General features: G+C 39.3%; 1 protein-coding gene across 2 annotated transcripts in view; it reads left to right on the forward strand.

Annotated features, from left to right (window-relative positions):
* NTRK2 (neurotrophic receptor tyrosine kinase 2) overlaps positions 1–27,603 on the forward strand; it is a 200,087-nt gene that overhangs the window by 154,905 nt on the left and 17,579 nt on the right. For both annotated transcript variants that reach the window (XM_040089246.1, XM_040089252.2), the window contains one exon: positions 3,332–3,566. In XM_040089246.1, coding sequence (XP_039945180.1) covers positions 3,332–3,566 — 235 coding nt within the window. The remainder of the gene's footprint in view (positions 1–3,331; positions 3,567–27,603) is intronic.

Below are 27,603 nucleotides of genomic sequence, written 5' to 3' on the forward strand. Positions count from 1 at the left end.
GGGAGGGTGGGCTCTGTTTATTTGCCTGTTTGGAAGTACCATTAAATCAAGCTTTGTACCAATGAAATGTTGTTTCCGATATATTTCAGTGTATTCTGAAATGTTTGGTTATAAATCCTACAGTAGGAATTATTTTCTTACAGGCTTTCTGGTAGCATTTGGGAGATCCCACTTAATGCCTATTGCTATCTGTAGGCGTCAAGGAGCTTCTGAAGTCTAACCCCTTTTCACTTCCCTACTCTCAGTGTTTTGGAAAGACTCCTATAAATCTGCAGGAAGAAAACTGTGAGCTATGGAAACGTCTGTGAATTGGAAAATGCCACACTTTGGGGTCCAAATTAGGGTTTTATTCCATAAAGCTATTTGGGAATGTACATAGGAAATTTAAATTTGGCAGTAGAGCAGTTATAAATAAATAGATGATATGTAAGGTTCACAATAATAGGTAACCCATGATCCAGGATGTTATGAACAATGCCTCACGTATGTGCCATTTCTACCAGCCTGCACTTTTTGACATAAAAATAAAGAGTTAAGAGATGGCATTTGGTTCTATGTTAAAAATAAAAGAGACTATTCTTTCAATATCTACTGTTTAATTTTATCAATATATATCACAAAGATATTTCAACATACAGAAGTCTTTCCTGCTGAATGTAGCTAGGGGCACCACCATTTTGGAAAGATATCTCTGACAAAGCTGTAAAACAATCAAAACAAATGTCCTGTTAAATGGATTCCTATTTTCTGTATAACTGAAATGACTATGATTGCTAATGTTGCAATTCATGCAATTTTTTTGATGACTTGTGTGACATGAGTTTGCTGTCTTTCTGCTGCCTCTTGAAAATATAGCCGCACCATAAACCAAGTGACATCAACTAGAATCCTCCCTAACTGGCAGGGCGAACAGTTTTGATGAAGAAACTGGGATCTGAACTGGAGATGCAGAGCAAACACTACTACTCTTCCCAGACTGATTGTCTCTCTGGCAATTGTTTTAGTATATTTAAGAATTAAGGGCATTTACATTTGTCTACTTGGTCTTCTGCTGTGAATCAGGAGAGAACTGCAGTTTCCCTAGATGCCATCATAGTACAATTTCAGAACACTGAATTTCTATTAGAAGAACCCAGATTCTCGGTTGATGAGAAATAATTTCTTACTCCATAAGAAATACTTATGCCTTGATTCTTTTTGATTGGCCTTTTCTTACATTGTAATTCTGATTTTGAATTATTGTACAGAAAAGTATTTTAGCAGACAGTATATTTCCTGCTTTAAGGCCTTCACTTTTAAAAACTATTAATCAGCCCTTGTCTTTATAACATAAAATGATTATGCTGGGGCAAGCTGTTAAACCAGTGCTCCAATTTGTCATTCCTCTCACATTTTCTGCAGCTTGTGCTGCAGACCAGAGGTTCGTAGCAAAGGGTTTTGTTCCATATTTCTTACCCTGCAGCGCCACCAGAGGCTGTTGAGGAAAACTGGATCTGAAAATTTAACTCAAATGAGCCTGGCTGCCTACCTGCAGTCAAAGGCTGTTTAGATCTAGGAGTAAAACCTGAAACCCATGCCTGCCCAGTGCTTGGTCTGTGGACTAGTGGATGATGTGGCCGCAGAGAATATCTGACAATGACCCTGGCTGTTGCAGACACTGAAGTGGACCTCACCAAGCGGACAAACAGGCTGATGGAATGTTAGGAATAATCTACAAATTCTATTAGATACTGACCGTGTCCTCAGAAAGACTAGCAAAAGATGGAAAGTTCTCTAATTCAGCAGCTTCATGTCTGAGAACACTTATTTTAAAAATCTATGCATGATAAAGGTGCAGTATTTTTCAATAGGAATTTGTTTGTGAGTTTTAGTTGGAGATTTCATATCCTCCCATTTGTTCCTGCCCCCATGAACCTAGACCAGATGAACGGCTGCCTGTACATACCCTGTGACAGAGAGCTACTTTGCCAGGTATCCGATACAGTCCCATCAATGCTACACACCCTCCTTCGTTTCTTTCTTACATCTGTCACTGTGCTCATGAAATTCATCCCTTGGGGCAATTTTAATATCATATTTCTAATCGGTAATGTCTGATTACATCTGAATGTCTCATAGATTTTGATTAATTTGTAACTCTTTTCCAAACTCCTGTGTCCTTACCCTAAAGAAAAATTAAGGCCTCACCTCTGTTGAGGAGGGGAGAGGAAAGGTGGTCTCTTTGTAAGAATAGTCTTCAGGAATGGAATAAAAGGTCTTCTGAAAACAGAAAAATAGAGCGGATGGAAAAGGATATTTAAAACATTATAAGTTGTATCAAATGAGGAGTGATTGCCAGATTACCTCATTGGATTAGCTAGAAGTTAGATGTTAGATATTAGATAAGGATTAGCTAGAAGTTCTTCCTGTAAAACATTGTTCATATGAATTTTTATATCTCTGTCATCAAGATACTAGGATGTACAGGCATGCCAGAGCTCACATAGTTAAGATGTTGGTAAAGCTCATGTGTCCCAGTACTTCAGTGGGCTTTCTTAATGCAAAATATCTCTGTTTTTGATGAAGTGCGTACAAGTATTCTCATTAATCAGTTGATTGTTGCTTCTTAGGGACCTGCTAGGTCTTGAAAAACTCATATTTCTGAAGCTGTTTTGTTTTTTCCAAATAGTGTGTGTTTTGTGTCCCCTTCCTATTGTCAAGAATTCCAGCCTCAGGCAGGACTCAACCCTGGTGATGATATAAGCAAAAATCCTTTCCTGCTGTGCATTTGGATAGGAAATTAGGAGTATAAATTTAAAATTGCTGCCCTTGTTTCTCAAATGGAGAAGGAAGCTAACTCTTTCTGGTTTAAGAAAAGATGTAAGGGTCAATGGCCTGTGTCCCTGCAGAAGTTAAGAAATGCCAGTCACAGGAAAAGTGATGTTATGCACGCCACTTCATTGCCTTTCCCTCAATTGTTTTTCAGTCTTACAGAATGGTAAGACTTTCCCTTGGTTCCCAAGCAGGTCCATTTGTCAGCCTTTCTCCAGAAAAGATTGCTAGAATGGAACAGGAGAAAGCTGATACTTTCTGACAGATGAGTACTATTGTGAACGCATGTGCCTTATTTCCTTGAGTAATATATGTCCTGTTTGTAATGCTTTTCAGAACACCTATTTTTCACCAATGAAGGAAAACAGTAAATGAAAAAAGCCAAGACAAAAAATTTTCCCTATTTCACTAAGGAATTTATAACACTTTTGGTGGAGTTGTGTGGGCTGACACTCACTAATGCCTTTCTCTTCTATCTTACAAGTGGCCTATCAGTTTATCAGATTGTGTTTTGATGCAGGGCACATGGACCAGATGCAGGACTGATGGCAGAAGGCAACCGTCCTGCTGAGCTGACCCAATCTCAGATGCTTCACATTGCCCAGCAGATTGCTTCTGGTATGGTCTACCTAGCATCACAGCACTTTGTGCATCGGGATCTTGCTACCCGGAATTGTCTGGTTGGTGAAAACCTGCTAGTGAAGATTGGGGATTTTGGGATGTCTAGAGATGTGTACAGCACAGACTACTATCGGGTAAGTGAAATGCTGTAATAAGTAATAAGCTAAGTCTTGTTCAGTCTTCCTACCACGTTGGTGTGACTGATTCTGCTTTTCCACTTAACCATCTGTCTGTCAGGTACTTTAGAGCCAAGCATATGGAGAGCCTGGTTCTGAATTAAAAGGTTTTGATAAATTTGGAGAGTTTATCAGAGTAGTTTGTCGTGTTTTGTTGTTTATATGTGTTGGGTTTAGATTCTAAATCTCAGAAAGGTCTTTTTCTCTGGGCAAAAGTCTTGCATGTTTGCTTGTCATAAGTGAAGAAGAAACAGCAGATGAAAAGGAAGAGTGGGTAATCAAATTTGGCCCAACACTTTGAAGCTATTAATATATGTTCTTAAATACTGGTAAGAAAAATGGAACTTTGGGGAGCAGTTGTATAATGTATCAATTAACTAGGGGAAAAAAAAAATACTGGGCAGCAGCAGTGACCAGTTATTTTACTCAAGAAGAGATTACATGAGAAGTTGTTGTACACTCAGCACCTGAAAGCTTTTCCTGCCTTAAACCAGGGCCTTTGTCCTTCTTCTTAAACTTGAAGATCTGTTTAGCAGAGGGTAGGATTAGCCCATTGCTCTTTTTCATTCTGACAGTTTTCCCCAAGCTTGGTTGCCATAAAATTGTATCTTGAATTTTGCAAAGACCTTCTGAGATTGCTGGGATAAACAAACTGCGCTTTAAGGTTTTTGTTGATGTAGTCTTTGTGCTATGGGGTAAGTCATGTAGTTGACACCATTTGCTGTTTGCTATCACATTTGTAATTTCATGATTGGAACTGAACCTGTCAGATGTTTGTGGCTTGAGGAGGCAATCCATGACCAAGCTGATAATTTACAAACCCTAGAGTTTATCCTGTTAGGTAAACTCATAATCTTTAAGCATGTTTTGTATCTGCCTCTCTATTCTTTCTTATTCCTTTTTCGTTATTACCTTCATTGCCACTCGATTTGGATTGTGTTAATAAAGTAAAGTGTCACCCCACCATCAGTATTGGTGGGATGCCTGGGAAGAGATTGTCTCTACATTTGGCTGAGGCTGGAAAGGGCTGAGGAAGCTACACTTTTGAAAATTACTGCTGAATGCTGATTCACTTAAAGTAACAGCTTCTGCTGTTAATTTTCTTTCCTTTCGAAGACAAACCTAATATTTAGTAAACAGATGATCCAGATCCCTCTAATATATTGTTATTTTGGAAATTGGCACTTTGAATTATTTGATCAACATAAAACAAGCATGACTGCACTTCAGAGCTTGAAAAAAAAAAAACAACAATAACAAATAATTAAACTTCCTCTGTGTTTTAAAGGACACCCGTGAGCACAGGCTAAGGTTTCTTGGTTTTGCATCTGATTTTGCATATTGCATTTTTGCACCACTTGTTGGGACTGAAGTCGTGTCTCTGTTACCATATTTCAGTGTTTACCATGTCAGTTGTTACACTTAAGAATGAATGTATATGCAAAACAGTAAGTGTTTCCAAACACTACAGCCGGAGGCAGCATTTTTGAACACATGCTTTGCTTATTTTTTTTTTTTTTTGGGGTGGGGGGGGGCGGGGAGGGAAAGGCTACTCCCCCTGCTGCTTAAAATCTACCTACAAAAGGGGGTAGAAGCTCAGTAGTCGTATGGCATTCCTGGAGACAACTGAGGTCTGACTCAGGTATGTGATGGGGTACAGACTTGGGCATCAGTGTACCTGCTCACATACCTCTGGGTTTAATCCTCACCTCTTCCATGTGAGTACTCAAGCAAAGCTTCTACCCCTGAAACACAAATGTAGAACAGCATCCATGACCCGGAAAAAGCAGGAGTTGAGGAAATTCTGGATAACTTTGATAGTCCTTGGGCACCTCTCAAAGGATCTCATTTAAGGGGTACATTGTATTTCCTTCTGTCCCTCATACAGTGTCACTCTCTTCTTTCCTTCTTCTCTCCCTTCACTTATTTTTGAGGTGAAGGAGGGCTTCTGTGTGGTCCGAGGTCCGGGTGTAACAAAGGAGAAGAAAGAGGTAGTAGTGTGAAGAGGGTGCAATCATTGATGTGACAGAGGGAACAAATAAGATGGGAAAAGTAATTGTAGAGAGGAGTGAAAGACAGAAATGTGAATGAAGAGAGAAAGAGGTAATCAGGTGTCGAAGGGGATGATGTAAAATAGCGTATCCCCATCCAAACTAGTGGTATAAGCTTGCAGAGTGATGGGTGGATATGAAACTTGAAGTTGGGAAGCGGCTTGTTCGACACAGTAAGAAAAATGAGAAGGATAACTTCTCTGGCACCTCAAGTTCCAGCTGGTTTCTAATTAGTGCAGAGGAGGGACAGAGCCACAGCCTGCCGTATTTCACAATTGATAAAAATTGGAAGTTCCAGTTGAGCCTGTGAAGTTTTGGCCTATTCTTTCTGGGACATATTGGGCTGGTCAGAAGATGGTCATGAAAAAATCAAGGCAATGATGTATTCCCAGATGGTTGCCTGGAGAATTGCATCCTTGGCAGGCCTAAGTCAGTGATAACACTGAAATGGCACTGATGTAACATACCTAATTGCCTATAGCAGACTAAGTCTTTTCGACTGTTCAGGCTTAATCACTCACAGAGAAGCAAATCATCCCCAACCCTGACAGCTTTATCTGATGCTCATTGGACAGATTTACACAATTCCAAAAAGTTCTGCAAGAAATGGTTCATCATCTGTGGGTTTTAATACACTGGAATTGTTTTTCTTGGAGCCTGCCACTCAGTCATAATGTTAGATTTGCCCAAGATGATTATTTATAGCTTGCTTCTGCAAGTTAAGGATGATCCCAAGTCATTGTGCACTTTTAGATTGTTAATGACATTCTGCATTGAATCAGCTCAGCTGTTAAGAGATGCTTCAGGGAAGAGTGGGAGAGAAGTAACCCTTCGACTGGGAATACATGTGATGTGTGGCCCTGATTGCACAAGTGTTCTTTTTTTTTCCCCCCCCTTTCTTTTTTTCTGTCTTTTGCATCATACAGGAACCTCGTAGGCGGGGACAGTCCTGATGTACATGCTAGCTTGCAATAGGTTTTAACAGTCAGACTGGATGAACCCCGGGACACAAAGAAACTGCAATGGCTTTTCTTATCCAGAAGTGCTCTACACCCTAGGTCAATGTTAAACAACTGTCAATTAATTGGTATGGTCTGTGAGCCAAACAGCTCCAGCAACACTGCTGCGCAGCAATCTTTGTAACACAAAAGATCCTTTTACAAAGTTATTTACTTGCAGAGCTTAGGTCTCAAGTTTATTAGGGGCTTTTGTTTGTTATGTCGATATCGGGGATTTTGGGGGTTGCTTGATTTCCTACCCTCACAGGTCAGGGTTTCCCATCTTACTCTAAGATACCCAGGTAATGCTTTTAAGTAGCTTTCAGTGGTTTTAAGTGTTGACACTAAAGTCTGGGAAGAACTTCTTTGCTGTTACTTGTTCTTGCATTCAGAGATAACATATCAAGGCCATCTTAGGATTGCAGTTCAGGTTTGCAAGTGATTGCTTAGGACTTGGTCTTAAAATAATTTCAGCATTTCTTAATTATAAGCAAAAAACTTGAAAAAAGAGTCATCTTATCCCAGTACTTGGAAAAACTTTAAAGAGATATGCTTTAAATATCCAGGCAGGTCAGCCAACGACAGGCTTGAGCCAAGGTTTCAGATGAAACTGTGATCTCACAAGACTAAGGAAGAGCTTCGCCATTAACTTCATTAGTACTAGAGTTCCACACTTCCCAATTTTCATGTTTGTCCAGTGAAGGATAGACATTCTGTTTCTTATTTAGATTTATAGAACTGAGTTTTGTAATCCCTATTTAGCTATTGTATAACCTATTTGCCTTTATGTCACAGCACAAGAACAGTGGAGAAAATATGGACTCCTCAGCTCACACAAACAACTCAAAACTCTGTCAAAAGACTGGGCCTAGTGAGGTTTCTGTCTTCCTTTAGGCCCAATTTGCCCTAAAAAGACAGAGTCTCACAAATTTGTTTCCTTCACTTCTGGCACAGATCGCACAGAAGACTAAGAGGATGTGTTTCAGTATAAATTTCAGAAACTCCATTTCTCTTTAAATTCTCTTTTCCACATTTTGTACAGTTTTGCTATTTAAAGAGAGAATAACATATGAGGTTGGAAAAAGAGACACGGGTTACTGAGCCTCTTTCAGTCTTGAAGGAAGCCACACAGTAGGTGTTAAGGGTAGGAGCAACAAGAACCTGAGACCTTGTCATGCTGTGGGGAAAACACCAACACTCACTAGTACTTTAGCCCCTTGTATGTAAGTACACCAAGCCTTATAAAAATTCTAGTCTGCCAGAGAAAAAGATAAGGTTCCAACAGTGTCCTAAGCACTGGAAGAGAAACTGCGCTTAGCAAAAATTCCTGAGAGATCTTAGGAAGTCAGTCACACCTGACATACTGCAAGATGTGACAGCAATCCCCATCAGACATTTCTGTGAAAAGCACCTCCTGAGCTGGCAAACTGTAGAAAGGTATGTGGGCCCAAGCCAACTGCACCATCCCGTGGCATAATTTGCTTTTGGTGATGCTCCTCAGAGCACATCTGGCCAGGCTGCTTGTCCTCAATACTTTAGAGCAGTGTGGGAACCAAAGATGATCCAGAATTAAATCATACCACAAGAAAGAAAACAAAAAGGCAAGTCCTGAAGAAAGACTTCAGTTGAATAAGTTAATAAGGCTGACGGGCTTCTTCTCAAATACGTCTCAGGTAAAGAACTGGATAGCAGCAATGTTGTGTTTCTGAAGCCTGGATTTCTAACTCCTGAATCACTCCTGTCCTGTCACACAGCCCCTTCTCTCAGAACGGATGGTGCAAATAAGTAGAATCCTGTGTTGCCAGTACTTTTCTCCAGAAGGCTGCACAACAACTTCTCTGTCCTAACAGCTGCATATTTTTTACTTTTTTTTTTAAATCCAGCAACCTGAATTAACTCATGAGTAATAGACAGCTACTTAATCACATTAATCTACTCTTTTTCCAGCCTTCAAATATCAATTGTATTCAGACAAACTACTCCTGTCCCCTACCAGACTGTTTTAAAGGGTTAAAGAATGCCCACTGTCAGGAAAAAAAGTGTCCTCATTTTTCCCCCCCTCACACTAGCCTTCCCCAATAACTTTCAGTGTGTGAAAAAGCAATTTTTGTATCTCTTTCTGGTACAGACACTGCTAGAACTTGGAGGGGTATTTTCCAAATCATATTTTTCCCCTTCTTGGATTAGAGGTACCTCCCAGCCTCTAATGAAAATGTTCTGCATAGTACATCTAAACTCACACAGCCTGTGCCATTGACACGTTAGCTGTATTGTCAGACAATGCCCTGGGCCATGCTCATCTTCTGCTTCTTCCAAATGAAGACCATCCCCTTTTTTTTGTTGTTTTCCCCGAAGTTTTTGGTTTCAGTCCCTCAGTGAATGACTTTGCAATTCATACTGGCACATTTTGTACCTCTAGTGGTTGGGAAAGACTGTTGTTTCTCTTTTATGTTTTGGCTTCTCTAGGGGCTGGATTGTTTTGTTTTAAATTAGAATTCAAGTCTTGTCTAAATTACTGTAAAGAAGTAAAGAAACAGAATCAGGGTATCAAAAAATAAACAGCTGGTGGAGTGAGAAAGGTTTGTAAGGAAGTTTTCTAGATTTTTGTAGCTTTGTTTCCTAATGTTTCCATGCTAATTTCTATTTAATGCTAACATTAAGTATTCTGGGATGTTTTCTTTTTAAAAACTAGAGTACCCATGCACTTTCAGCTAAGACAGGAGAAGTTATTAAACTGCTTAACCTCCCAGACTTCCAGAAAAACTAATGATTACACAATTCGCCATTCCAGGCCTATTTTAAAAATACATAAAATTTGGACCTTCATGCTACATTTAAAAAAAAAAAAAAAAAGGTGAATGACTCTTTTGAGAAACCATTTTGACACTTGTGAATATTAAAAATCCTCAGCAAACAGTTTTTATTCTGATTTTTGCTGTTCCTTAGCAAGGCCAAAGTAGCAGTTTGGAGAACAGTGAAATAACACTAGAATTAAAGGAGCGAAAGAGCATCTTGCCCACTAACCATACCCTCCTTTCACGTATGAATCTAATGCTGTAGAGTGCTGTATTTTTGGAAACTGCATGATATACTTTTCTGGTGACACCCTATGAAATATTTTCCAAAAAATAAGGGTAGTAAAATAATCGCCAGAGAGTGATCTTGCTTAAGCTATTTCCAGTACCTAATGCCTATTTGTAAGGAGAATTAATGCATGACAGCAAGGGACTAAAAAAGGAAAAGTCTGGTTTATCGTTATTTGGGCTGTAACTAACCAGGCAAACACCATGATACAAATGTTTACAGTGAGGAACAAGTGTCTGTCTATTCTGAAAGGGCAATAGCAGCAAACACCTGCAGGTCTCAGCTGTCACTACAGAGATGAATACCTGTGTGGGGGAGTTTGGAGGAGGCTGCACTAAAGAAAACAAGAAAGAGTTACTGGGAAGTCAAGCAGCTTGTCAAGGCATTCTCGTAGGTGTGTGTATTGAATTGTCACAGTTTGAAGGCACAGTTTGAAGGCTTTTTATTAGCTGCTATTTTTGCACCCATTGCTCAAAAGGAAATTATCTGCTTCCCTACATGGACTTCTCAGCTTTCCTCCTCCGTCAGAGGCTCATTGCATCATGTGTAGTGCTGGGGAGGACAGAGGGTTCCAGCAGCCGTGGAGGACGTGCACAGATGATTTCATGCAACTGGAAACAACACAAGAAATAGTAGGCCAGCTTGAGAGATGTAAATCCAAAGTAGCTGCCTTGAAGTCAGTGCAGTAGCTCTGAACTTAAACATAATCACTTAAGCTCTTAACGTAATCACAAGCAGAATTAGGCCTAATGATTTTCCTAAAAGTCAGTGCTATGTCAGCATTTAGAAACTGGTATGCACCAGGACATGGTATTATCCTGATGACAAAGGATGAGCACCATGCCTTGATACCTGTCTCTACTTGCACATGCCAGAGTATATCCTGTGCTATGCAGGAGGCATGGTCTGTCCCCAGCGTTTACTTACACAGCTACTGGTTGGATACCTGTTTTTTTGGAATTACAGCTGTTTGACTTTTCAGTTCTTCACAGAAAACCTAATTTCAGCCTTGTCTTAAGCAAGAGCAAGTTCCAGCTTTTTTAGTACAGCTGTACATGTAGTCACTTCCTAAGTCAAGTTTTTTTCATCATCTTCACAACAGGGTTATTGGTCCTACTTGCACTTCTGTTTCCATCTGTTTTCACCAACATAGATCCTAAGAGGGGAGTCCAAAAAAGTTTTCCTTATTAGTGTTAGGAGAAGGACCATCAGATGTCCAACATGTGTAGGGTGCTGCATTTAACAGTCAGTTCTTACTAATCTCTGCCTTGCAGGGTTAATGACAGGTTGGTCATACAGAAAATGAGACTTTTTTAACTGGGAGGTTGTGACATACTTTACTTGTCCAGATTTAAGCCCCCTTTTGCTTTAAATGTGCAAATGAGAAGACAACTTCATGGCTCCTGGAGTACATTCTCTTTCAGTCTGTGAGATCAAAGAGTGTAAAAAAGCACAGAAACAAAACCCCATAATAACTGGGTTGAAAAATTAAGCTGATTAAAAGACAGACTGAAGCAAAATGACCTTGTTGCTGTGACCAGTTACTTGATTACCCATTGAATTTCAGTGCCTAAATTTTCCTTTGTAAATCTAACACCACTAGATTCATACCAACGTGGTTCTCATGCAGCATGCCAAGAAATAAGTTCACCTTGAGAAAAAAAGATCAAGCCAGGAGGCAGTACCTAGAAACACGTTATGCAGAAATCCTGTTGAACTACACTATAGGTAAAAGTATTGAATTGTTTGTCAATCAAAATATTAAAGTGCTTGGAAATTTTCAAATGGAAATTTTTCCTCTATTTGCTTCTGTTTTGAGAATTTAGTATTTGGGTCCATACTGGTTATGGAACAGATATTATCATTTTTAAGGGGTAGCAAGTTTTGGATTTCCCACCCTATTGTTAAAGTGTTTTAATGGAGTGCTTTTCAGCTGGTTACTCCTGCAGTATGCAGTTGGTAAGAGCCATAGGATCCACATGCACGCCTATAGGACAACAGGAAGTTTACACAGTCATCATCACCAGTGGCTGACACAAGCTTTTCTGTTGAGGGGCTCTTAGCACAGATGTTCATTAACTTAAAAAGTCCTTTTAAAATTATACATAAAAAACTGAATCATTCTCAAAAATAACCACACATATGGATATAAATTGCAGGAAAGCAATGATTCACACATTGAAATTAGCCTTAGGAACTGCAATTTGGAGAGCTTTGCAGAACTCTGATCGTAATCGCCTCATTCCATTAAGTAGCAGCAGAGCTGTACAAAGCTATTTTTTGCAGGTGTTGAAACGATTTAACTGTTGTTTAGATGATTAGCACATAAGAGAGCCATGTCCTCAATCTCATCCCTGTTCACAATTTACTGGATTGTATTTGGAATATCGGTAGAGGTTATTTCCATTGACTTTACTAGAGCTAATGTTTTGTCCAGGGTTTTAGAAATTGAAAAGTTTATGGGCAGCTTTTTCTAGGCATAAAAAGGCAAGAGAAAATAGTAAGTAATTTTTTAAAATTTATTATTATTATTATCATTATTATTGTTATTATTATTATTATTATTATTATTATTATTATTATTATCATTCCCCCCCCCCCCCCCCCTTCCTGGGCCAGGTCTTTGTGGAGGCTAATAATGCCTTTTAGTAATTATGGGGAGGGACCATGTGTAAATATCTGGAGACACTGTGCTGCAGTGCTACAGATTGTCACTTTTGGCAGGCAGTCTGCAAAACAATTTACAGAACTCCAAGGGTTAGCAGCTGAAACTGTTGACTTTTTCATGTGTGATGTGCGCTGTGTGAGGGAAAGATGATGTGGGAACAAAATCACTAAGAGATCTCTGGAGGCACAGTCCGATACTGGAATGGCATCTCCTGGGTGCTGCAAAGCACCGGTGCGATCTGTGCGGCCGCCGCTGCCCCCGCTGATGGTGGGACAGCGCGGAAAGGCCACCCAGAGGGGGCAGTCCTTAAATGGGAATTCTCCTTTGATGTCTGGTCACAGAATCGGCTCCCAGCAGAGTCTTTGCAGGCTTCCAGCTGGAAGGTTTTCTTATGCAAATGGCCTCTCTCCTTGCACTAAAGAAAGCAGTTGCTAGGCAGTTTTCCTAAATATGCATGTTTTTACCCTGGACTTTACGAACAATCGGCACTCTTTTGGCCCACAGAACTCAGGAAGCACAGGAAGGAAGAACTAGACAATTAGACTATGAAGTGGTACGTGTCACAGGATGGATCGAGAGGATGAGAGGACAGCATCAGTTAATAATAGAGCCGAGACTACAAATCTGGCTCTGCAGATTGGTATGTGCATAGCAAAGAGCTGCTGGTGGTGATGGAAGTGGGGAAGAACTGTGTGACACTGCAGATCATTTCCATTTTCACTGCTCTCTGGGACTTTTTCTGGCCAATGGAGCATGTGTCCACTCCAACATGGAGTGTAAGGGAGGTCAGTAGCAAAGGTTTAATCAGAGGCTGTTGGCATCAGTGACAGAGAACATGCAGTCAGAGAATCTGTGGTTACCTATGTAGTTGTAACACGTATGCCTTTCTGAAATGTTTTCAATACCAGATGTCACGAACAGTGGTGAAGTTTATGACGACTTGTCAGGAACAGCTCTCCAAGCTTCCCAGGAGGCGAGGACTCCAGAACTAAGTTGATACTGCATCTTATAGTCTCAGGAACTTTGTAATTAGACTTCAGAGATAATTTGGGTTTGAATTAATCTAGTCTTACTTAAAATGGAGCCAAAACACATATAAAATTCTGTCAAGCTTCTAGCTGTGTCCTAACTGTAGGAAGAGATGAAGGCCTGATATAAGGTGCATGACAGAATATGCATCTTCTATCAAGGACAGATATAAAAGAATTAGAAAAGATTGTGGTGACTGAAATACTTTTATCTCCATCAGGTGGGTAAACAAACCTCCAAAAGAAAAAGCCATATGAGTGGGAATTAACTTTGTTCTTTCCAGTACACTGAAATGCTTTCAAGAAAACAAACAAACAAACAAGCAAACAACAACAACAACAAACCACCCTACCTTAATACCATTGAATTTGCTTTCAAAAGTTACTATTTATTTGCCCTTAAAAATATTCTTGCAACACTGCTTTCCAGCCCACGAGGATCTGAAGAACTTACATTAAATTTGATGTACAATCAGTTCCTATTTTTCTTCCACAGTTCATTTCTTCCAGGGCTTGATATTGCCATAGTGATGTCTCAGATGTTTGGGCTGGAGGCAGAGTCAGACCCATTGAAATGATCAGATAGAGCTACCAACATGAGAGGTGATGCAAATGAAATTTTGAAATCCCTTACTTAGTCTTATACTTGTTTAGAAGTCCAGAGAGGTATAACATTTATATTGTCTGTCTTCAAGCTATTTCCCAGCGCTTTAGAAGAAGTTTAAACTATAGAAATCCATTATTTTTGAGCTTTGTCAAACTATATTTCAGTCCTCTCTTCCAGTAGCTGTGTTCAAGCTTTTCTTCATGAACGTGAGTCCTGGAAGTGAACACTGTAAAATGAATGTCACTCCAGTTATTCACATCACACACTTAGAAGCCAGGATTTTAAAAAAGGAGCTATAGCGTGAGACTTTTGATAATAAGTGTGTAAGGCTACAGATCTGCATCTACAAAAATATTGATCCTGTGTAATAAAGGAATATATAACAAAAATAAAACAGAATTAAAGCCATTTAGAGATAAAAGAATCTTGAAACTACAATACTGTAAAGCATAAAATATTGAGTCTTTTCTGTTGCTATTGAAAATTAGTATGACCTAAGCAGTTAGTTTTATAGCCTGCACAATTTTTCTAGAAGACAGAAAGACACTGGTACATATTCAAAGAATGAAAACTTGTCTACCTCCCAGATCAGTGAGCAAACTGGTATTGACATTACTGGGGACAGAAATTTTACTTTTATTCTTATTAACTGCAAATTTGTAATGGCTTTTTATCTGATTTCACTTCCATGTTCACAGCTGGATCTGTAGGTTGGAAAAAAAAAAAAATCACATCCCATGTGATCCAATCCTTGCATGCCACAGCATGAAACAAATAAAAATGTTTTAATGTTTTGCTGGAAATATGATTTTTTTTTTTTTTTTAACTGATATATGATGCAGTCTGAGCCTCTGTTAATGGACTCTTTCATAACATCTTCTGGTCCATTTCAAGGTGTGTGTGAAGACAGTCCTTCTGATTATTTTATGGCCCATATGATTATGTCTCTGTAAATCTGGATTTAATGGTGTATACAGAAAGGGAGAAATAATAACAGAGCAAAGAAATTGCTCTCCTTTTCTTTCTCTTTTTTTTCCTTTTCCTTTTCCTTTTTTTTTTTTTTTTTTTTTTTCCTTCTGGCAGTAGAATTTTAAGAAGATAAAGACCTGTCTGTTAAATATATTTCCAGATATTCTTTGATATCATATCACTTTTGCAATAATTTCACAGCCTTTATAAATATAAAGGAAAAAAAAAAAAAAGAAGCAACAAATGAATGACAGTCAGGATGATCACAAATCATTTGTCCTAATGTTTTTGTCATCTATGTTTCTCATACTGCCTCAGCCCAGGCTCACAAAATAAAACTGTGATGCTATCAGGAGAATATGGATTCTTTCCAGATTGATCTACCAGATGCCTGTCACCACGAAGTCGCTTTGGAAGGCTAACTGATAGGCTAGTCTCTTTGCAAATTACTGCTCTGCATGCAGTCCTTTCGCAGCTGATTATGCTGCCAGTGTTTTCTGACGATGAGATTTAGTGCAGCATACTGCCTGGCACTATCCTTGTAAAAGATTTTTCTTGCTTGTGAGCTAAGCAAAGGGCAGGGTCCTGCATTCTTGGCAGCAGTCATATGCATGAGCTGTTTGTTTTTTTGGATTCAGCAAGCAGAGTTTTAAATCATCTTTAGCAAAACAAGACACAGAGAAAAAAGAGAGATCAAAATAGAGCTGAATATTTCATGCCATAATTTTGGCAGCACATCTCGTCTTTTCTTCTAGATTGAAGGCACCAATGAAAAAGGGAATTTTGCAGTTTTTAATTGCGTGACTTTTCCATGCTCCTTGGGTATCCTCAAATATTCTAGGACTGGTCTCTCATGCCATATCAGCCATTTTTAGAGAAAAGAATCTAGTGTTGAATAGTTGCATGGGAAAAGCATTAAAATAAAGGTCAATGCCTATACACAGTGAGTGGAATGTGCGTCTCAACAGAAAACTGATAGATACTATTTGAATCTGCAAAACAGAGATTGTATATTGTTTAAAATATATAGGGCCAATATTGCTATTTTCTGCAAAGGCAATTCTGTTGAAAGTAATTAAAAATCCTTGCACAACTTCTACCTGTTCACATAGACACATACAGTTGTGATTCTTACATCAGTCATGCTTGGAGAAATATACATTTTTGACCAATTAGTACTTCCATCAAAATTTGGAAATGGGCTAATTGGTGGGTTTGGAGCTTGTATATGCACACGTATTATTATTTAGTATTAACCTGGTTTTCCATCTAGATCAATTTTAGTTAGCAGAATAAAATGCTAAATAGAAGACTGAAAGTTTATACTGTACTGAAGGTTATACTGTGCTGCACACAGTAAAAAGCCGTTCAAATACATATTTAAATACGGCCAGAATGGCATATATTAGAAAATGCAAACGAATTTCATGGAGAAGTTTATACAGTTTCACTGTGCCGTGTGAGACTGAAGATTCATTTAAGTCTGTAGATACTGCTAGCTCAAGAACTGTGACACAAGGTTGATGCAGACTGCAAAGCTATTCAGAAGCAGGATCAATGTTCTTTTTCTGAGGCATACACTTCTTCCTCTGTTCTACTTACAATGTCCAAGCTAGTTGCTTTAAACACAGCTTGTGTTTATATGTCCTTAACTGTCATTAGGGATATTGAAAACAGCATTATGCTAATTAACATAATCAGAAAAAAAATATATGTAAATAAAGCTTCCTTTCTTCATTATTCCATTTATTGTATTAATCTTGATACATTCATTTAAGATGGAAGACAGAAAAAATGGAAAAAAGAAAATGTCTGGATGTGTTTAGCTTTCAGATTACAAAAAATACATATTAATCTGCACCTGTAGTTGAATGACTTCCTGTTGTAAGTAAAGTTCACAGGGGTATTGATGGATTTAAAAACTGCCTGAAAGTTTCAATATTCCTAGCTTTAAAATAATTGTGAGCCCAAAGTTTTGGGAGTATCTGTTTCCTTGCTGTCCTTCTGCTGCTGTTCAAGTCAACTTGAAAAATAGAAAGAACTGGTTGCTAGGTTCAGTTAAAGAGCTGGAAAAATGTGGATTTTCTTTAAATAAAGATACAGATAGTAGATGAAAGTTGTGTCCCTAAATCACATGTAAAAGTAGGGAGCAATATGTTGCAGAACTATTGGTGATTCCATCTCATAAAGGACATGGACAGTAAGCAAAAATACAAAAGAAGAAAAGGCTGATGGACAAACAGGGAAAAGGGGCAAAAAGCATTTGAGACTGGCTTTGAAAAGAATACTAAAATAGACAAGAGGCATCTCTTGACTGTTTAAATGTCAAGGGTATGAGGAGGAAGGTGTTGCCACTGCAGACATGATGATGTGGGAAGGAGAGTTAGTTTGGCCTGAAAGCAAAATTAATTTCTAACATCAGGTCTTGAAAGGATAGTGATAAATATGAAGATACAGGCAAAAGGGCCAATGGGACTGAAACATATATAGAAGAGATCCTCAAGCAATGAGGGACATTGACAGCCTGTTTTATGATTGGAGACAAAGACATTGACAAACTCTTAAAGCAGCATATACCAGCCCTGATGCCCAAAGCAGGGGTCCTGCCCTCCTCTTGTTACAACAGCGAATTCCTGCAACACCTACTTTTCTGCAACATCATCAGTGTTTCTGCAGCCACTGAACCAACTTCATTAATGAAGCATTCCAGCTGAAAAACAAGCTTTATTTTTTTATCTTGGTTGCAGAGAGAACCGAATACTTCTCCAAACCAAAATACAGTACAAGGGCGTTCCTGATTAAAATCTTTGTTGAAGGAGAGTCTAAAAGGACTGTACTATATGAGTGCTTCAAAAGGTAAAAATAAACATTAGGGATGAAAGGATACTATTGAAACTAAAGAACAATGCTTGCATAAGGACATATTAATGCAATCCGGGTATCAAACAATTTAAGCAAGACACTAGGAAAATATTTCTAACAATTAAAGCATGGGGTTCTTTGACAACCTGTGAACTTTGAAGAAAATAAGGTGGTACTGTCCAATTTGTAAAGGGAATGATTCAATGCAGGCAAGCTATGTCTTAGAATGCAAGAGGACCAGAGGACTTGGTGTGCTTCTCATAATTCCTAGCTTAGGTGTCTTGAAGCACATAAAGAACCAAAACTCCTCATAGTGTCGGAAGTACTTGGTTCAGCAGAGTGCTAGCATGAGCAGCAGTGTGAAGCACGGATAGTTTTGTCTCAATCCATTTACCCCATCATTAGTTTGCAAAGGATATTTAAAGTAGAGCTGTTAGTATTTATGAAACACATTTCAAAGTGGCTGAATTTTCAGGGCAAGGAAAGAGTTTTGAAAATATTTCTTATTTATGCAAACAGTTGCCAATAATTCTGCAACTCTTATTTGGAACTTACTATCTTTTGTCACTGTGTATGAAACTACACACACAAGAGAAAATCAGCTTTGACTATATAGTTTCTATAACTATGACAGGAATGGCCCGTCTTTTATTCAGCAGGTACTCTCTTTTCCCTTGACTTTGATTAGGTATAATTAAGCTTTAGCCCTCAACATTTCAGGCAGGTTGAGTTCTAGTTCTAGAGATGCTTCTTTTTGACTATATCAGAAGAAAATACTGCTTTACCTTGTTTCCCCATGTCATCCATTACTTATTAGTGAGAGTCAGAAGATTTTAAAGGATGAAAACATGTAATAGTCCTGCTTCTGCTCCAGCTCTATCTCCTTTCTGCTTTGTTCACGCTTTTTTTGTTTTGTTTTGGGGTTTTGTTGGGTTTTTTTGGGGGGGGGGATGTTTTTTGTTTTTGCTTGTTTGTTTGTTTTGGTTTGGTTTTTTGTTAAGAAGGGTGACAATTTGAACTTAACTTTTCAGCTCATGACCATTTCAGAACATGAGTGGTTTCTACTTGTAATAAGGGTTATTACAAACCTTGCTGATTCAGTGAGGTAGAAGCCCGCTTAAGGTCAAAAAATTGCAGCTTTGTTGCAAAGTGAAGTACTGGGGCTTCTACACTGGATTGTGCTGGTTTCTCCCTGGAGTTTTAAGGTATGGCAAATTCTTCACATTCATTATTGCATATTTTATGCAAAACTCCAAGCTTCTTTCATAGGAAGTACAAAGCTATTACAGCCTCAGTCACTCTAGAGCATTCAAGCTCTGAAAGTCTGTTCATGTTCTGGAGATCCCAACTATGACCAGAAAGTTCAGCAGCAGCAGTCCAACACTGATACGACAACCAGCACACTCAGTCAGTCTTCCTGAATCTTGCATAATGGGGATAGGGAAATTGACAGACTCATTTTCCTGTTGGAAGTAAAAGAAGAAGATAATAAAGCAAACATATACCTGTTATTCTCAAAGGTGAATGGTATTTTTCTCTCAATCCACCCTTCCAACATCTTCCACGACTTCTAGAGGAAAACATATTTTTCTGTTAGAAGGGGACCTATGGAAGTTGCCTGGAAGTTAATTGGTTCATTGTCAACTGGAAGTTGAATGGTTCATCCTTTCTTCTATTGCTGAGTTTGGGACCTTGTTGAATAACATCAAGATGAGCTGTTTGATTTCTAGCAGGTATCTTGGTGTATTTTTCTGATCTTTGTCTTCACTGCAAGCATTGGGAGCCTCAAACTGAAGGAATCATAAGCCCCAGGGTGGCTATAGAGATCTTACTCCACACTTTAATCCCAGAGACTAAAACTCTGCAAATGCAATTCCTATTGCAAATGCAGTATCTATTCTAATATATGATGATTCTGTACCTTTTAAAGAGCAACTACTCAGAACTTTAAAGGAGCCTGGAGACTTCTGTGGACAGGTGGGTTAAATTACAGTTATTACCAGACAGCTATTTCAAGATTGCTACTCTCTGAATAACAAATCCCCTATCCCTGGGAAACACAAACAAAACATGAAGTTTACTTGTCCTTACAAGATTATTCTGACATTCAACTCATAATGTGAAATTTTCAGTCCTTCACCTCAACACCTTCTTCTTCTTTTTAGAAAAAACCTTGACCGTTAAAGTTCCTAGTGTGTCATACTAAGATCCTGAAATTAAAATACTTAGATACTCATTTGGTTTCAATAGTTTCTGATGTGTAAATGTTAAAATTGGTTCTCTCATGTGCATGAAAGAGCAGGGGGATGGGCATACCCAAATCTGTATTGTTGTTGCGTTTTTCCAGTTCTATGAGACATCACCTGGAGTGCTGCATCCAGGTCTGAGGCCCGCAAAATAAGAAGGACATGGACCTGTTGGAGTATGTCCAGAGGAGGGCCACTAAGATGATGTGAAGACAGGCTGAGAGAGCTGGAGTTCTTCAGCCTTGTGGTTAAGAAGATATATTTAACAGCTCCCTCATTTGCTGAGCACAGTCTAGCAAATGTACAGAATTAAAAAGAGATTGTATAGAAAAACATTATAAGATCCTGTAATTAAAAATGTTTTCCACAATGCATATTTAGATTGCTAATGGCACTCAAATCTTTTGCTCTAGAGGGAGAAAATCCATATGTATCATACATATGATGTAAAAATATTTATATAGAAATGATACAGTTGTAAACATGTGAGCAGTTGCACTGATGAAGTACATTCACAAATGCTTCTGCCTTTATCCACTACACATAAGTGTGGTTACCCAAGGACTTGTAGTAAAATGCCAAATATAATTATGTTTTAATTGAATATGCAAAGAAGGTTTTTCATTTTCCTTCCAAATGAAAGGTTTAACCCATTCCTGCTGATGTGAAATGCACCTCGTACATAAAAAAAAGCAACAAGGTGTGGTGGAAACTTGGCCCATCTTCAAAATTATATCTATCTCATAGATACATGGGGCCTAATCTCTCACTAGGTGGATACTCTCCTGACCTTCGTACCCTGCCCAAGCAAGTTCAACGTGCAGGCTTTCTACCCTTTTCAAAAAATGACTGAACATGTTCTTAGATATGAATCACGTTTTCTTGTAAGTTACCTGTCCTACCTCTTACTAGTTTTTGTGGGAATTTTCTTATATGTGCTGGAGTCTATAAGCTCAGGATATGGGATGCTAGCGGTCACTTCTGACAGTTCCCATTATTACCTGTGTGCAAACCAGTCCATAGATTTAGTCTCATTCTTGTTTGTACCTACAGGTACTGTTTGTTACTGTGGTAGCAAGCTCCAGAATTTTAGCACACACTATGTATAAAAACACTTTCATCGTTCTGAATTTATCTCCTGGTAATTTTCTTGAGTATTCTCTTCTTACAGCTCATCAGACTTTGTTAATAACTATTCTGCAGTACTTGCTGATGGACCTCACTATATATACATCATTTTAGTGAGCTTGTAAGCCTCAACTGAGGTTTAGTTCTCCTGTTCTGTGCCTTTCCAGCTACTTTGAGTCCTCCTTGAGATCTGGAGACCAGAGCTGCACACTGAAGGCATGTGACAGGGCTGCACCTTTGTAAAGAGGCAGAATTATGCCCTGTGCCGTGTTGTTGGTACCTGTGCTGGTGAGGCTTATTGTCTAGTTTTTGTGGCAGCTGTTGCTCATTGAGCTGTTTATCATGCATTTAGTTAATTGCATTGAAACTTACCCCCCCGGGTTGGACTGTCTGATAATGCCCTTCCTTCTCTAGGCTATTGAAGATGTTGAATGCAGCTGGTCTAACACTGGCCTCTGAGGACTTCACTACTGCTTTCTCTCTGACCTGACAAGTGACCCTGAAGTCCTGCTTACTGCTTTTGTACTTTAATCAGTTTTCACTCCCTAAAAAAGCGTTTTCTAAACCTTGTAGCAGCCTTTTTTCCCCTCCTTTTTTTTTTTTTTTTTTTTTTTTTTGCCTTCTTTTATTTTTTTTTAAATAGCGTGCGAAGTAGAGCCTTATCAAAGGTGTTTTGAAAATCCACATATGCTTGGTCATCTGTATCATCTTTGTTCTCACTCATCCTGTGGATCACCTCTGGGCTGGTAGAGTGGGATCTCATCCTGCAGTTTTTTTTTTTTCCACTCTGTTCAGAAAGATACAGATGGATTGGTTTTTGCTATGCATCAGCTCTCTATTTCTTTTAATGAGAAGCCTAAAGTTTCCCACTTACATGCCTTCTGACTCAGGTGGATCCCTGGTAATGTTAACCAGTTTCTAAATTTGCCTGGGGGGAAAAAAAATCTTTATCTTTTTTTCTTCCTATAAATCCTTTAACATTTTTTCCTATTTAATAAAATAGCTCTCAATTGCATGAAACCGGAGGCTTACACAAATGCTACAAACCCTGTAAAATGGTTTTCTTTCTTCGTTTAAGCATTCTTACATCTTGCGAACACTACTGCATTTTTTCATCTTTTATGTACCAACTTTTGTAGTAGGAACTCGTATGTGGCAGACCTAGGGTACAGAAATTTATAATGAGTCAGTCCTTCTTCCTTTTCAATCAATGGCAAGATCAGGTGCAAGGCAACATAAAAGTCCCTGAAAGAAACAATCCAAGCAGAAGTCTCCTTTGGTGGTCTTGGCTAAGGAGGAATTATGCCTTTGGGAAGCCAGCTGGGCTGTCTGTCCTTTGTTGTCATGCCTGAGACCTGCTCCCCAGCCTGCACTGCAGTAGGTCCCCCTGTTTCACAGGAATACCAAGCAGCGCTTTTGTTGGGTGTCTTGGGTACTTCAGCTCCAAAACCCTGCAACACTTCATGGCACAGCAAATTCTCACTTGTATCTGAAGTAAATTTTCAGCACTAAACTGGTTGTTCAAGAGGTTGGAACAGAGAAGGAGAGTTGAAACATTTGTTATGTCTCTTGCATAAGTGGGTCTGCCTGGGACATAAACAGCTTCATCTTGTCTTCAAAAAAAGTGCTGACCCAGTGGGGTTTTCTTCTTCCCTGTTTTGTTTGTGTATTTTTGGGAACATGCCACTTTTATTGACCTTCTGAGGGCTCCCTTCATGAATAAATCATATCATAGGGAGCTTTGCTTAGAAAAAAAAAACACACAGGGAGATTCTCTGCTGCTGGCCCAAAAGCTTACAAGGAGACTGAGCAGAAGTGACAGTGTGCCTTGAAGGCTGAAACTTGGGTGCTGAGATTGAAGCGAACATTCATTTTACCTTTATTATATGCCCATAAATCCTCAGGAGACAGAACTGAGGGCAAAAGTGCAATTCCCATAGCCACACAGCCTGAAGCAGAGACCAGAATTATTTTGGACACAGAGCTGGTGCCTGCCCAGAAAAGGCATCAGCGCATACAGACCGTGCCACAAATGCTGCATTTTTATGCGACTCCAGTCCAGCAGTTAGCCTGGGAAAGGGAGGTAGGACTGAAAGGCTGGGCAGAGGATCACAGCTTTATTGCCTAGGCAGGGGTTTGTCCTCTGCCAGCTTGTGCCTGAGGCCCTCTCAAACCATTTGTTTGCTGTAATCAGTCCTTTTTGTGGCTATAAACAGTCCTTGAGATGTGTGATCTATATTTGGGATTATCAAAACCCCCTTGATGATATGGTATGTGAATACACTACGAGTATTTGATCCAGACAGTAAAAGGATGGGAGGAAGGGGGCAGAGACATATTTGAATCATTGTGACGAAAAAAGCTGGTAACAGAGGGTTATCCTGTTTTTCTCCTAAATGTCTGATTCCTTATACCCTATATATACTTCTCTTCTGCAGTGCCTTCGCAGAACAGCCCAAACTCGTAACTGACAAGGTCAGCCTTTCACCTTCCCACTCCTCCACTTCTGTTCCCCCTCCAGCTTTCCCTTCTTTGAGCTTCACCACTGGAATCCTCTCCCAAGGCTGGTGCGGCAGGTTCAGGGTGTTTGACGGCTCAGTTTCCATGGCAGCCGGGCTCCCCTGCTCCCAGACAGCAGCTTAGGAGGAGAAGGAAAGAAGAGCAAGGGAAAGTCGTTAAATGCGCCAATTAGTATGCAGGGCCAGGCAGTGGCGGCAGCGGTAGGGGTTCCCGGGCTGCCGCGGGCCAGGGGAAGAGGGCTGCAGCAGGCGGGAGCTGAAGGAAGGGCTCCTCTCCCTGGCCGGGCAGCAGGCAGGGTCCTACTCCGGACACACCCTCTTTCTTACATATGAGCTCCCCAGCATCATTCCCATCCGACAAGATAAATGGGATGTGGAAATAGAGAAAGCCAGGGACAAAAATTATACATTCTGAAACGACCAGCCAGGTCTCATGATGACCTTCCCCTCTCAGACATGCAGAGAGGGGAAGGAGTAGAAGAACTTAACTTGGGTGAAGACTTGATATTTTCTCTCCTGCCTCCTAGTTTGTAGCCCACGGCAGAGCAGGATTACAGAAAAGATGCAGCTTGGAGACCAGGGTGTATTTTTATAGGAGCAGATTCAGGGGTCTGCTAGATTGTAGCTATGATACCAAGCAATATGCTGCCCCCTCCTGTAGAGCATCCAGTTTCCCTTGACATTTCCAGTTTCCCTTTTATCCATTTCTTGGTCTAGTCCATTTGGTTTAAAAAAAAAAATAAAATAAATCTCTGTTGTGTTAAATGGTTGCAACATTTTGTCCTGGGTTGGCAATACTTCAGTGAAGCTGCCTCTTACTGAAATTTTATGCAGCTGTGCAGGATCCGTAAATGTTCTGTGACGTTTCTGAATAAACAGGGCAATGTAACAGTCTCTCACGGTTTAATCCCAGCAAGCAGCTAATTACAGCACAGCCCCTTGCTGACTCCTCACCTCTGTTGAGATGGGACGGAGAATCAGAAAAAAAGTAAGACTTGTGGGTAGACATAAGAACAGCTTAATAACTGACATAAAATAAAATATTATAATTGTTAATATTTTAACATTTATATTTTAATAATAATATTATTAATGAAAAGAGAAGGGGCAAAGGAATAAAACCCAAGGAAAGAATGATGCACAATACAATTGCTCAGCAACTACCAACTAACGCCCAGCCCATCCCACAGCAGTGATTGGTGACTCCAAATCTAATCCCCCCAGTTTATACAGTGGACATGATGTTCTATAGTATGGAATATCCCTTTGGCCATTTTGGGTCAGCTGTCCTGGTAGTGCTCCCTCCTGGCTTTTTGTGCACCTGCTGGCTGGCAGAGTGTGAGAAACTGGAAAGTCCTTGACTTAGTGTAAGCGCTATTCAGCAGCAACTGAAACCTCAGTGTTTTATCAACATTATTCTCATACAAAATCCAAAACACAGCACTGTAAAAAGCTAATAGAAGAAAATTAACTCTATCACAGCTGAAACCAAGACTCAGGGAGAGATTATTAGATGGATTAGTTCTGTTGTGATACGGATTGGTGCTATTTAAGATTTTTTTTTTTTTTTAACAACTCATGATCACTTTCTCCCATAATTTCACATTCCATGGAAAGAGTCTGCCTAGAGAAACGTTAGAAGGATTTGCTTATTAATTAATTATATTGGTGTTGCTTGGTTTTGTTTAGGCTGTAAGATAATCCATTCTCTTCACAATATAGTTTTGTTTGCTATAGTATGTTTTAGTGCTTTATCTGGGATACAGTTGTTTTAAGACATGTTTTATTGATCTCGTATGAAGGTTTGTTTATTTATTTTGTTTATTTGTTTTGTTCTGTGAACATTTGTAAAATGTACCTTCTCTCAGTGCAGATCTTGAGTATCTAAGTTGTATATGGAGCAGTTTCAAGCAAGGGAAGAATTCCTTCTGGAAGTGATATTGAGAATAATTTAGAGACCAGCAATGTTACATTAAGCCACTAATCATGCCTCTGCCAACCTTTCACTGTGCCAAGCTACCCAGGGCCTGAAACGCTGGGAATCCCCCAAATGTTGCACACCCTCATGTTCAAAGAGGTGGCACTGTGTGCAGGAAGCTGCCCTCCAAAAGCATAATGGTCCCTTCCTCCTCCCAGCAATACAGCAGCAGCCTCTGCTGAGATTCATCTGAGAAGCTGTAGGTCTTTGCTTCATTTCTGAACCCATTTAGAGGAAGCACAGTATCAAAAAGCATGCTGCAGAATGTGTGACCTAAACTGAGCATCAGTCACATTTTTTTTTAAATTATCTGAGTGATTTTTTGTATAGGTTTTAATTCAAACTGAAATCTTTTGTGAGCCTCTGGCTGCTGTGTTTTGCTGGGAAACACCAACATTTTTAATTTTAATATTTTTTGCTGTGCTCAAAATTAGGAGAAAATGGTCAGTACTTTTGCCAGGTACAGAATCAAAGGTATTTCTAAACATCAGTAATTCTCACAAAGACAACTTTTTCTGACCACCATAGTTTTGTTGAGTAGGATAGTAAGAGTACAAGTAGCCTGGGTAAAAGTTCATTTAAATCAGTTTGAATGTTTGATGTAAGAGATTTTTAAGGAGAGACTTTCTCAGATCAAAAGAAAAGGGTGAACTTTTCTGTTGCCTTGTTGACTTCTTTTTCTGCTTAGCCCATATCCTCTGCTGCTTCTCATTCTTCTGAATAACAATATATTAACATAATAGTCAAAACCTACTGTGATTCTTCTGTCAGTCAGTCCTTAGACCAAATACAACAATTGCTTCCTTTACAGAGCTTAATTCTTCTCTCTTCTTTGTATCAGCAATACAGAACAAAAATATGTAGGGCTTGGTTGCACATAGACTGTTTCTGGATACCAGTAGAAAAATACTTTCCATTATTTCAGAATAATAACAGTTGATTGAATTCTAGAACCAACATCCCAACTTATGCTTAGAGATGTAGTTCTAGATTACATTTATGACATCTTTCTCTGAATGAACAGTGCCTATTACTATAATAATTAGTAATTACAAGGATAATATAGTGTTAACATAAAATATTAATTTTTAAATACATTTGAATCCTCCAAATCATAATGATAAGATTTTTTTCATTACTAGATAATATTAAAGTTAATTATTCTGCAGATGTATTAGTGACAAATGCACTGTAGTGATTGGTATGCATCTCAGTGCTAAAAGTCAGCCGAACATACATAGTATTGCTTCCCTTGCTCTCTGTCTGAGAGCATCATGAGCAGCTTGCATGGCATAGCCTTAAAACCCACAGAGATATAATTTCACCCTTGGTGCTAAGACATGATAACAGAATGCAAGCCTTTGACACAAATAAAGATATTTGCAGGTGCCACACTTGCCAGTTGTGTATTTCAGCTCAGGCTCCTAAGGGAACTAGGACATGGAAAGTAATTGAAAATGCTTTTTGGCCCAGTGTTGGACATTGCAGAAGAAATTCCTGGTTCAAGTAAAGAAATAGCTATACTTCTGCTGCAAGACAGAATGAGAAAGTACATACTGTTTTAGAGAAAACAATTCTGTCTGTTCCTATGATGGCAGACATAACCTCAAAAGCTGAAGAAATTTGGGGCCAGTCTGCATGCTGTGATTCTTTCCACAAACCTCTGCCTGAATTTCACCTAGAGAGAGCCCACCTTCTGGTGGTGACAGCTGAAAACCCCAGGGCTTTTTGGACAGCTGCTCACAACCCATGAAATCCATCAGGAGCCAGTGGAAATTGCCTTGTCTCTGCTTACCCTTGTGCTCTTCCCATTCTCACATCCTCTTTTCTGTTCTACTGATACTCATCTTGATACCT

This window comes from Hirundo rustica, chromosome Z (genome assembly GCF_015227805.2).
Source record: "Hirundo rustica isolate bHirRus1 chromosome Z, bHirRus1.pri.v3, whole genome shotgun sequence".
Lineage (NCBI taxonomy): Eukaryota > Metazoa > Chordata > Aves > Passeriformes > Hirundinidae > Hirundo > Hirundo rustica.